Source organism: Umbelopsis ramanniana (genome assembly GCF_025399195.1).
Source record: "Umbelopsis ramanniana AG unplaced genomic scaffold K450scaffold_7, whole genome shotgun sequence".
In the NCBI taxonomy this organism is placed as follows: Eukaryota; Fungi; Mucoromycota; class Umbelopsidomycetes; order Umbelopsidales; family Umbelopsidaceae; genus Umbelopsis; species Umbelopsis ramanniana.
Window position 1 is genome coordinate 271,870 of NW_026252093.1, and position 10,981 is coordinate 282,850.

General features: G+C 42.2%; 4 protein-coding genes across 4 annotated transcripts; 2 read left to right on the forward strand and 2 right to left on the reverse strand.

Moving 5' to 3' along the window:
* Nucleotides 1–818: 818 nt before the first annotated feature.
* K450DRAFT_225480 (uncharacterized protein) lies at nucleotides 819–3,705 on the forward strand. Its single transcript, XM_051586381.1, has 14 exons — nucleotides 819–1,035; nucleotides 1,102–1,203; nucleotides 1,424–1,480; nucleotides 1,539–1,631; nucleotides 1,692–1,812; nucleotides 1,872–2,084; nucleotides 2,145–2,231; nucleotides 2,294–2,395; nucleotides 2,471–2,503; nucleotides 2,566–2,901; nucleotides 2,980–3,056; nucleotides 3,124–3,187; nucleotides 3,255–3,546; nucleotides 3,666–3,705. Exons 1-13 carry the CDS (start codon nucleotides 922–924, stop codon nucleotides 3,518–3,520), a joined length of 1,665 nt encoding a protein of 554 aa, XP_051447925.1. The 5' UTR covers nucleotides 819–921; the 3' UTR covers nucleotides 3,521–3,546; nucleotides 3,666–3,705.
* A 116-nt stretch (nucleotides 3,706–3,821) lies between these two features.
* On the forward strand, nucleotides 3,822–5,624 carry K450DRAFT_225488 (uncharacterized protein). Its single transcript, XM_051586382.1, has 2 exons — nucleotides 3,822–4,757; nucleotides 4,830–5,624. Exons 1-2 carry the CDS (start codon nucleotides 3,851–3,853, stop codon nucleotides 5,396–5,398), a joined length of 1,476 nt encoding a protein of 491 aa, XP_051447926.1. The 5' UTR covers nucleotides 3,822–3,850; the 3' UTR covers nucleotides 5,399–5,624.
* A 257-nt stretch (nucleotides 5,625–5,881) lies between these two features.
* On the reverse strand, nucleotides 5,882–6,714 carry K450DRAFT_225489 (uncharacterized protein). Its single transcript, XM_051586383.1, has one exon. It carries the CDS (start codon nucleotides 6,655–6,657, stop codon nucleotides 6,235–6,237), a length of 423 nt encoding a protein of 140 aa, XP_051447927.1. The 5' UTR covers nucleotides 6,658–6,714; the 3' UTR covers nucleotides 5,882–6,234.
* Nucleotides 6,715–6,764: 50 nt separating this feature from the next.
* Nucleotides 6,765–10,451, reverse strand: K450DRAFT_225491 (uncharacterized protein). The gene is made up of 15 exons (XM_051586384.1): nucleotides 10,357–10,451; nucleotides 10,168–10,292; nucleotides 9,853–10,009; nucleotides 9,640–9,741; nucleotides 9,438–9,547; nucleotides 9,189–9,353; nucleotides 8,773–9,095; nucleotides 8,590–8,689; nucleotides 8,445–8,528; nucleotides 8,280–8,368; nucleotides 7,928–8,210; nucleotides 7,662–7,826; nucleotides 7,417–7,537; nucleotides 7,262–7,344; nucleotides 6,765–6,943 (listed from the first exon to the last, which is right to left on the reverse strand). Exons 1-15 carry the CDS (start codon nucleotides 10,385–10,387, stop codon nucleotides 6,911–6,913), a joined length of 1,971 nt encoding a protein of 656 aa, XP_051447928.1. The 5' UTR covers nucleotides 10,388–10,451; the 3' UTR covers nucleotides 6,765–6,910.
* Nucleotides 10,452–10,981: the final 530 nt, after the last annotated feature.

A 10,981-nucleotide genomic window follows, 5' to 3' on the forward strand; every position in this document is an offset into this window, starting at 1 on the left:
AGTCTATATAGCCCCATATTTAAAGATATTGGATTACATCGATCAATCAGTGTCTTCTTCAGAACGTGGGGATCTACTTATCTTCATGTCGGGCATAGAAGAAGTAAGGGCAGCAGAGTACGCACGTCCTTATTAAAGCGCCTCCACTAACTTTATGCGTGCTCTGTAGATAACAGCGCTTGCCGAAGGACTGACACCGTATGCGACGCAAACAAAGTGAGTATTTGATTGCCAACTTGTTTTTTTAGATTGCTTTATTGACGGGAAATCGCGATAGAAAATGGATCATTCTGATGCTTCATTCGTCGTTATCCATTGACATGCAAGATAAGGTCAGAACAGTCTAGCCAGGCAGGTACAACGCATTCGCAATGTAATAACTGTCGCTCTTTTCAGGTATTTCATGTTGCTCCTGAAGGTGTCCGCAAGTGCATCATTAGTTCAAATATGTGAGTAACGATTCATACAAAACGGTGTCGAAATGCTCTACTGACAGTAATATTACAGAGCGGAAACCAGTGTGACAATTGATGGAATCCGATTCATCATCGACTCTGGTAAAGTCAAGGAGCTTTCGCATGAATCTCATTCCAACATGAGCAAGTTGTCGGAATTCTGGATATCGAAAGCCAGTGCAGCCCAACGGACCGGCAGAGCTGGCAGAACTGGACCTGGCGAATGTTTCCGACTTTATTCCGAGAACGAGTATAACCATATGAATGAATTCGCTGTACCTGAAATCCAGCGAGCTCCGCTGGAGCCGATCGTATTGGATATCAAGGCTCTCGGCTTAGGTGACCCAGCACAGTTTGAATTCATTGAGGTAACGAGGCTGACATATATGATACTGTTCAGATTAAATGGGCACTGACGTATCTCAATTAGAGTCCTTCACCCATCGCTTTGGAAGCGTCTATAAACATGTTAAAAGCACTGGATGCGCTGGATGGTGATGAGACGATCACTCCACTTGGCCAAGTGCTTGCAGATCTACCAATTGATGCTGTCTTAGGCAAGATGTTAATTATGTCTAGTGTATGTAGTCGAGCATGATGGTGACTACTCAGCATACGTTATTCACCAAAAATATTGATTCCTTAGGTTTTCCATCTTGTTGAACAGATCATTATCATCGCAGCCAGCATGAGTGTCCAGTCGCCATTCATCCGCCTCCCTCGTAATGCAAATCCAGATATAACAAAGGTTAGTAAAACGATCTCACGAAAACTGTATTTGCCATTGTCAAATTTATGATGTAGAAATATAGAATCGTCGCACTCTGGACTCGGAGTATGGTGACCCATTCACTCTATTGAACCTATGGACCGCTTGGCTAGATGTGAAGGCACAGAGAGGGGTATGCTTTCGTGTATTTCGTTGAGCTATCAAGCTAATTCCGCATACCTAATTCCTTTCTAATCAGGAATCTTCAAGGTCATGGTGTAAACGTCATGGTGTTGAGGAGCAGCGATTATATGAGGCAAGTTTACCTCATCGCCTGTGAACTTACAATGGCCCCTTCCTAATATAAAGTGTAGATCGCGAAATTGAAAAGACAATTTGAAAAGATTTTGAATGATTTTCAACCAGGATTGATGGCTGAAATAGAAGCAAGCAGACTATCACTCCAGGTAAGCTGCGTAATCGGTGTCAACATTGTATCGGGAATGATAGCTAATTAAACAATTTAGATGTTAGAGACCGACCGCGACCAGAAGAGGCAGCGTTTAAGGAAAGAAAAAATGTCACAGCGGCAACCGAAAAGGCGAAAGCTCTTAAATATGACCAGCATTGATGAGGAGAACATGGAAGGTAAGAAAGAAGCTTCTATAAAATGAGATATACATGACACATCAACTCATTTGTATCAGATGTGCTGGATAGTTCAACGGATATCCGGGACCTAGAGTTCTCATTGGCCAACAATATTGAGGACTTGCGCAATAGAAGCCGAGTAGCTCTATCTAAGGACGCTGTTAATCTGATCAAACTTATTATATGTTCTGGTTTATACCCACAATTCGCATTTCCGGATGAGCACAATCCATACAGGAAAAGTAACGAAATTGTTTTTCATACACAAGGTGAGCATTATATGATCGAGACTTTATAACAGCCAGCATGAACTGATATAGCATTTGTAGCAAAACGGTTTTTGTCACCTCACCCTAGCAGTGTTTTTGCATCCCATCCGGATTGGATTCAAGGAACAGGAGAAAATGTTCGAAGAAGTGAGCAAAAAGAATACTTCACAAGTCCATGTTTGAGCCAAACTTTCTGATAGCTGCTATAGATGACCTGGATCTGTTGAAAGATATGAGACATGAAATACTATGTTATCTACAATTGCTGGAAACGAACAAACCATACATTGTCAACCTTCTTCAAGTGCCAGGTAAATATACATATTTTCTTTTGGATTTGATACAGCTACTGCGATATTACTACAACTAAACTAAACTACGACCAGGCGTTCATTCATTACTGTTATTGTCCAAATCTAGTAAGCAATCGTGTAAGGAAATGCCAATAATAACGACATTCTCTGACTTATATATGTGTCAGTTGATATCAATGAGGATTGCAGTGTGGTAGTTTTTGATCGATACTACATGCTCTCCTTTCGGACAATCCCAGTAGCGGAGCATGTGCTGACATTGGCGCACAGGCTTAGATCGGTATGGTCAGTGCTAACCAATCAAAGAGTGCAAATGGGTATCCAATTTAGCGACAAGACCTCCGTAGACGACAAAGTCTGGGTATCCGATGAAGAGTTGGAGAAATTACCCAGTGTTATTCAAAAGATTATCAAGTCTGAGTTTGAAATCAAGCAAAGACATGCGCAAATGTCAGGATCGTTGGATAAACGACAGTATCAGATGGAGATCGAAAGCTTATGCGGTAAGAATGAAAAGTCAAAAATAGTTTCATGAAGAAAACCCGCAGCTCACGAGAGAATTGTGCCTATCCGGACTGTAGGCGAACTGTCTCAATTTATGGAAACCGTCATATCTGCGGACTTTCGCTTAGCAAAATCGACCGAGCTGTTGAAAATGGTCAGTTAGTTGATCTTACTACTGCTTCGCATGGTGGACCTTCAACTAAACATTTCATTCTTTCCAGTATCAAGTCAGAAAGGCAGAAGGGCAAGATCCTGAACTACCAACGACTTGGGATCCCAAGCTTGGTAAGTGATTTTGCCTATATGTTTGGCCATAAAAATCTGTTACGTTGACTATACTCCTCTTCTTTAGTTAATCGTCGTGGTATACGGATAACAGACTACATGTGGTATCGTGCCATCAATTTGGAGTCGTCCGCATCCTCAATCCCAGAACCCGAAGTGCATGTGCCCCATAACGTACCGATGTATTGGGGTTGTCGTAGTTGTGAAACGACTTTTTCGTTCACGAGAAGAGAAATCCTAGAGCATGTAGCGAACTGCAAAGTAAGATCGACAGCCGCTGATGAAGTTGAAGCTTCCTGCGTTGACCCAGCCCATATAGACGAGGATGGGTAAAACGTGCGCTAACTTCTTCACGAGAGGTAATAGACAATGTCTATTCTCGCCTTACGGCATGTATAAAAATGGCAAGATGCTAGGCAACATGATAGATATTTATTATTTATAAACATAAGCCATGTACTCATAATACTATCGATAGACACTGGAAAATAGCTTACTAGCCATCCGAATTAGTATCAATCACACTTTCGAGGATGAACACCTGATTGGCCAAGCCAGGCATAAAGCCTTGCTCAACAGAAATTTTATGGAAAAAAAGCGTGACCAACCCAATCTGAAAGTCAGTTGTACCTGAAGGCCCTTGCTTTCATTCCACTTCAGACAATGAATCTAGTAACGTTTCCATTAGCGTATGCTTCTGGGATCCCAGAGCCAACTCTGCGACTCCTCATTACCTTGGCGCTCGCCTATCCCATTGCAGCCTACTATCAGCGAACGCTACTCAAGCCACTTGCAGCAGGTGCTTCAAAGGAACGCAACACGTACTTGTTGGTCAGTGGACTCGGCCTTTCCTTTTTCTTTAATGGATTTCAAATTTTCCATTCCTTGATCACGGTTCTCGTCACGTACGGCATCCTCTGGTTCGCGGATCAACTGCATGATCGAAAGTCGGGAGCAATAGGCGTCTTTGTCTTCAATGCCTTGTATCTGTTGCTAGGATACTGGGCAAAATCAGGCGACGGCTATGAAATTAATTGGACCATGTCGCAATGTGTTTTGTGTCTGCGGTTGATGGGACTAGGTATAGACGTTTATGATGGACGTGCAGAAACAGGACAGCCTAGTAAACCACCACCTGGAGCCCAGAGCGTGGCGGATGACGTAAAGGCCAAGCGAGTCCCACTATCATTTGGATCCGATACAGCTCTAGAGACACTTCCATCACTATCTCACATAATAGCTTACAGCTATTTTCCATCGGCATTTTTGATTGGACCACAATTTTCGTATTCACTCTACAAAAAGTTCATAACCTTTGAGCAGTTCGATAGCTTGTCTCCTATTAAGCTCGAAAATGCAAAGGTATCGCAAAGAAAATATGTCGAAAGGTGCGCCACAATCGCTGTTGGATACTTGGTAGTTCAGCAAATCGTTGGTAGCCAATTTCCAACCAGCTATCTATTGACATCTGAGTTCGCTTCACTGAACATTGTTAAGCGATTGGTTATCTTTTGGATTACGGGCAAAATGGTTTACAACAAATACCTTGGAGTTTGGACTCTTACAGAAGGTAAAGGAAGAAAACGATGGTAGTTGTATGATATGCAGATGTACAAATTGTTCTAAACTCTGAACGATTTAGGTGCTTGTGCCCTTTTTGGTATTTCTTATGCTGGTACCAACAATGACCAAGCAGATTTTTCCGGTTTGGCCAACGTAGCTCCAAAAGTATACGAACTAGCCACCTCTACCAACCATGTGATTGCATCATTCAACATGAATACCAACCTCTGGGTCAAGATATACATTTTCAAGCGGCTGAAGTTCTTGAACAACAAATCAATCTCGCAAGCCGCATCATTGGCTTTCCTTGCCATTTGGCACGGATTCCATCTTAACTACTTTTTGACATTCCTTATGGAGTTTTTAGACGTCGAAGCCGAAGGTGTCCTTGTCAAGTTCCTCGGTCCTCTGATTCAGCCACACATTCAAAGCAACCCTAATTTGCAGATGGCTTGGAAGGCAGTAGCATGGCTTGCATGCACTTTCACAGTCAATTATGCCATTGTGGGTTTTGATCTGTTGTTATTCAAAAAAGCTTGGGTAGCTTACAAAAATGTTTGGTTTCTCGGGCATATTGCTGTCGCTGCTATTCTGTTGGCCGGCACCTATTATAAACCGCGGCGATCGTCTGTTAAAAAAACCGAGTAATTCAACGAACCGTGTTTTTCGTCTCCAAACAAAAAAAAGGACAAATAAATACAAGAAGCAAAAAAGGGTAAAAAGAGAAGAAGTCTGAGTGATCTAATGCCTTCGTTATGTTGATGTTAAAGACAAGTATATGGCCATTACATGGTGTAGTGGTGATGATATCGTAGAAGATGACCTATGTTTGCCGGCCAACTTAGCATTGAATGTTTATATTTGGCATAAGTCACTGTAATGACCTTTTTCCAAGGTGCTTGTCATAATTCTCATAGTTTCTTTTGACGCAATAGCTTGCACAAATTGGTCGCCAAATTAGGCACGTCATCAAAGACGTCGATACTGTTACGCCCCAAATTGGTAAAGAGACATAAGAAGTTGATTACGGTGTAACGAGAGCAAATTTATTACATGGTCACTGGCATCGTCATGTGAGGGGGGGTGGGTCGTTGAGCGTCAATTATCGGAGGAACCAGGAACAATCATGGGGCAAGACCAGTGAATTTTTTGTTTTCTTCTTTATTTTCGATTGGGGGAGAGATCAATTGGTTTCAAACGATCTATGCAATAGTGGGAAAAAAATGTAAACTACACTACTTTAAAAAATTCAATACGAAAAGGCACAGGATGCGGATATTACACTATCTAAGAATTAGAGAAGAAATCACTGATGAAGGATATCTCGATAAGAGGGAAAAGATAAAATCAAAATTGAAGCTTTTGAGTGCATGTGTATGTGTAGGTGAGTGAGGTTGGGCTGAGGAGGGGGGTGCGGCGTTCTCCGTATAGCTGCTAGGCCCGGTGAGACAATTTCTTTTTATAACCAAAGAGAGGAATTACGCTTATTCTCCAAGAGCCAGCATAGCTTGCAATACAGAGACCTTCTTCTCTTGACTCCAACCTGGTTCAGTCTTAACGGCTTCAAAACATTTAAGGAATGTCTTTGCTTCCAACTTCTTGGCTTGATCAATATGAAGACGCATGATCTTGATGCTATCCTTCAATGGCAGATAAGTCTCCTCATCGAGAGCGTTGGAATCTTGTTGCTGCTCCATAAGAGCTAGCAAAGTTGCTTCTCGTTGCTTGTAGGCAGCTAGCATATCAAGTGCTTGGAAATAGCGGTTCAGCAATACACTGAAACTTTGGCTACTACGGTGAGCATAATCACTGAGAATATCAACTGGTGAAGATGCAATAGCTGCCGTAGCTGCCGTGGATCCGACGGTGGAAACAGAGGGAATCGAATCAACAGCAGGAGGGGCCATGAAGAATATTAGAGAAATAAAAAGAAATCAGAGAAGATGAAAGATAAAAAATTTTGCCCAAAGACAAGATGTTATATACCTATTTTCGCAGAGGGTGTTTAGTCACGAGTTTTGCTTGTGGTAAAAGGTAACTTTGTTTTTTTTCTTTATTTTAAAATTATGCTCCGGATTTCGTATATTCCCCAAAGGAGGAATGTTAATGTGTTTCTGTCTAAACTTGCCGACTCTCTGGTAAATTACAACGACCACTTCTTTAGGAAATAATGATAATAGAGCGTTGACCAAAGTTAGGGTTTGAAAAACATCATCGTCTCAGGATCGTCTGATAAAATGCAAATTCCCCAACCTCCAAGAAGGATGCGATAAAATCTTGTTTATGCACAAACAGACAATCTATCCACACTTAACCGAATAATCGACCAAGGCCTTTCTTCTTCTTTTGCTTCTCCGATTTATCAGATTCCATAGGACTGTCACTTGACTTAGAGGTTGCAAGACTTGGCAACGGACTAGGAGACTGCGACCTCGGCAGATGTGGAACATGCGGTCGTAGCGTACGTGATGATTCTTGCACGGGAGGTGCTGGTGGAGAATAAGCTGGTATCACTCTGTGGGGTATAGGTGCTGGTTTCCGTAACTTGCTAAGGTCTTGAATATATCCAGCTGGAGTAATAATATGGCTTGAGCCTAGTACGAACGAGTTTAATTATGTGTTGTATCAAATCAAATACATGACACTGTTAAGGATCGTTTCCTTACCAATTATAACGTCTCGGTTGTGCATATCTGCAATTTCGTATGCAGACCGCATCTCTGAGTAAGTCATACCTCCTGCTACAAAGATGATCAATCTAGCTCCAGTTGGATTTCTTGGTGTGCCCTTAAAATTACAAAATGATTTTTAAAGCAGAAGAAAAAAAGCAAAAGACATAAGATATATGGTTTAATTAGAAATCCTTAATGCGTACTTGAAGCATTTCTCAAATTTGACAATATGAACTTACCCCCATACTGTTGGTTTTCTTACTCCAAGTCGGCTTGGTTGTTCGTAAAGACACTCCTGTAGCAGGTACTGTTGATCCAGCCTTCGATCCTTCTTCATGTAGCTCGGCATCAGATTGCCGAGTATAAGGAAATTGACCGGCATCCATGGTACCGGTAATGCTTGCCTGCAATAAACAATGAGTCCCTATGTCCCCAAAAATATACTACGTTATCGATCCCTCTCCCCCCTCCTTTCCTTTGTGTTCAATTGTAGGCCTATCCTTACCTCCATGACTTTCTTGACGGTGTTCATATATCGCGACAACTCATAAGGTTGTTCCTGATCCTTGCTCGATTTACGCCGCTCTCTCTTCTTGCGTAAAGATTTTTCCCCTGCTTTCCGCTGCACTTTAGTCAGTTTAACTCCTAAGATTGTCAGATTATTGATCGCCTCTCGAAGATCACGTGGAAGTCTTGCATGTTCGAGCAATTTCTTTCTATCTTCATCAAAGATACCACCCTCTCGCGAGATGATATAGAGCATGAGTAGCCTTGCCTTATCTAGAGGACTTTGATATCGTCCATCATTTAGTTACGCAAGTCGTCGGACCATTTATTCCAGCAAGGGAAAGGCTTACCTGACGTAGGGATCATCCAGCAGAGGCACCATATCAAGCACGATTGTCTTGGGCATATCGCCATTGGGAGTTTCACCTGTCGCCATATTCTACCAAAAACAAAAATATTTAGTCACAGCCATATGCATGCATAGATCGTCTGTTAGGTCGAGGAGGATATTATACCTGTTCCAAGTTTCCGACAGAATTCAATTTCTGCTTCTCAAAAACAGACATGCACTCCTGGGCAATGCTAAGATGTGCCGAATACTATGATCAATGTTAGAACATGATATATCACACACATACTTATCATAGTATGAGTATCTACCTTCGCTTTTAGATCTTGGAACTGCGGAAGATTGGTCAACATTTCCTTCATATCGCGCAAGCTTCTTGCAGAGTCTTTGGGAGGCATATTGGAGCCCTCGCTGTACGATGCGGTGAAGAAAAGTTAACGCCGGCACTACAGATGGCATCCCAAAAAGGGGAGCTAAATTCCCCATTTACTCACCTAGCACTAAGAGCTGCCTTGTTTTCCTGAAGGAACTTGTTGAAGTTTTCGATCAATTTATCAGTGGTTTCAGCAATGTGTAAATGGCGAACGCTCGTGTAAATAGTATCGCTTTCGTCCAAAACGACTTCTTTGGAGCCGGTGGTACCATCTGATTGACCATATTCATAATTATACTTTATGGCAGTGCCGGCAGGCTCAACCGGTAAGAGGTCTGTGATCATAGCTTGATAAGTAAACTCGTGTAGCAGAGGCGAAGCATGATCAATTGACCTATCCACAATGACAAGTGTCGCACGCGGCTGTGGTGGCTGTCGTGGAGGCTATGAGGTTTGAACGAGCATGGCAACGATGACATTTGTGTGAGAGATATTTCGATGGCTTTTCTCAAATACCACGCGGCAAACACGCCTTACCGGAAAGTTGGGGTTTATCCTACAAAAATTATCTATTTCTCGTTGCACCGTCATAGCCAACTTATAGGGCAAGGACTTATTAATGGGGGCACCAGTATCTTCGTCTAGCGGTCTATGATAGCGAATTATTGGGTCCTCTCCCAACGTGGCACATATGGAAACAATCTGTATGACCGAATATCCAAAAAGACATGTCAGTACGATAGGACCGGAAAATAAAACTTATTGAGGCAGTGCTTTGATAACGACCTGTTTCGCCAACTTCTCCAACTCGGGTTCAAACTTTGAGCGCTCCTCGGGCCCGAACAAGTTGAAAAAACTTATCGGCCGATCAAAGGTGAAAACGCTTGATTCCACGGCTAATCCCCGCAAATTTGAAATTAGCAATATGTATCTCCCCACATTCATTAGAGCGAATGTAAGATATTACAAAAAACAAAGCCACACTTACCCATAAAATCAACGTACATCTCCTTCAGACGAAGTATGTATTGTGAAGCATTTCTTGACTTCAAGCGACGGTTAAATTCGTCAAATAGATCATCTTCTAAGGCTGGAATAGGAAGGATACACCATTTTGTTACTCACGTATGTGCTGTGACCCATATGTTTATACACTCGTGCACAATGGGCGTTTAGTCTATCTAGGATTTCCCATACTTACCACTAGTGAAATGTACATGCGCGCCTTTGTACATCGGACCCTTGACAGTGAAATCATCTATCAGTCGGTATACGGATTCCTTGCAAGGTGTCAGAAAGTAAATGGCCTCCAATGTTGGGTATGGCTGTCGTGGTCGTTCAATATTCTCTATCACTGTACAAATGAGATTGTATCAGTTTCATCATCAGAAATACGCAGCTCTATTTATTTACCTACATGTTACCTATGAGCAGCAAAACAAAGAAATAGTTAGTGGCAGAGTTCAAACAGAATTTTTCGCTTTCACTTTCAAGATCTTGAAGGTTTTCGGACACCTACGTTTTCCTCTAAAATATCGTACTTGTTGCACACAGCATTCAAAAGTTTGATGCTTTGAGAATCGATGACCATAAGCTTCCATTTCTCTGGGGGTTGGATGGCTCGGATGGTGTCCATTAGACCTAATTTGAGTAAGTTTGAGTTACCATCGCAAGTTTGTACGGCCATAAGCGTCCTAGTACATACGCTTCCGAAGCAATTCCGTCAATTCTGGCATGTTTTCACAGATTACAAAAGAGAAAGATGGATGGACGGAGTTTTAGATATCAAACGGTTTCCATGCAAAGCAGACGCTGAGCTGACCTTGCCCGCAATTTTTTTTACATCACGATAATTTCTTTTTTAAATAATGTACCCAGGATAGACCAACTTCACAAAAAATAACGTTTTGATCCCTCCTTATCTTGTGCAAAGTCTTGCCAATCAAGAGCCTGAATGTCCATTGGGATAACTATACAGATACAGAAACAGAACGAAAGAAGTGGGAAAGGGGGGGGAGATGTCAGCCTCGTTGTTAGTTTTGCCAAGAGCGGTAACCATGTACGCCAAGTCGGTCAGCCATTGCGAAGCCATAACCACTAGTGCTTCCTTAAAAAACTGCCTAGTAACGCCGCGGACGGGAGAGAGGTGAGCCAGTTTTTTTCCCGTATGGCACAGCAAGAGGTCCCATGATACGGAAAAAAAAGGTTGACCTTGCACGCCAAATAAAATTTTGGTACGACTGACATGATGTTTGCAGTAGTCTGTAAAGCTAACATAAGCTTATTTCAAGGGTCATTACCTATAGCGTAAACTGGTGACCCACTCACTA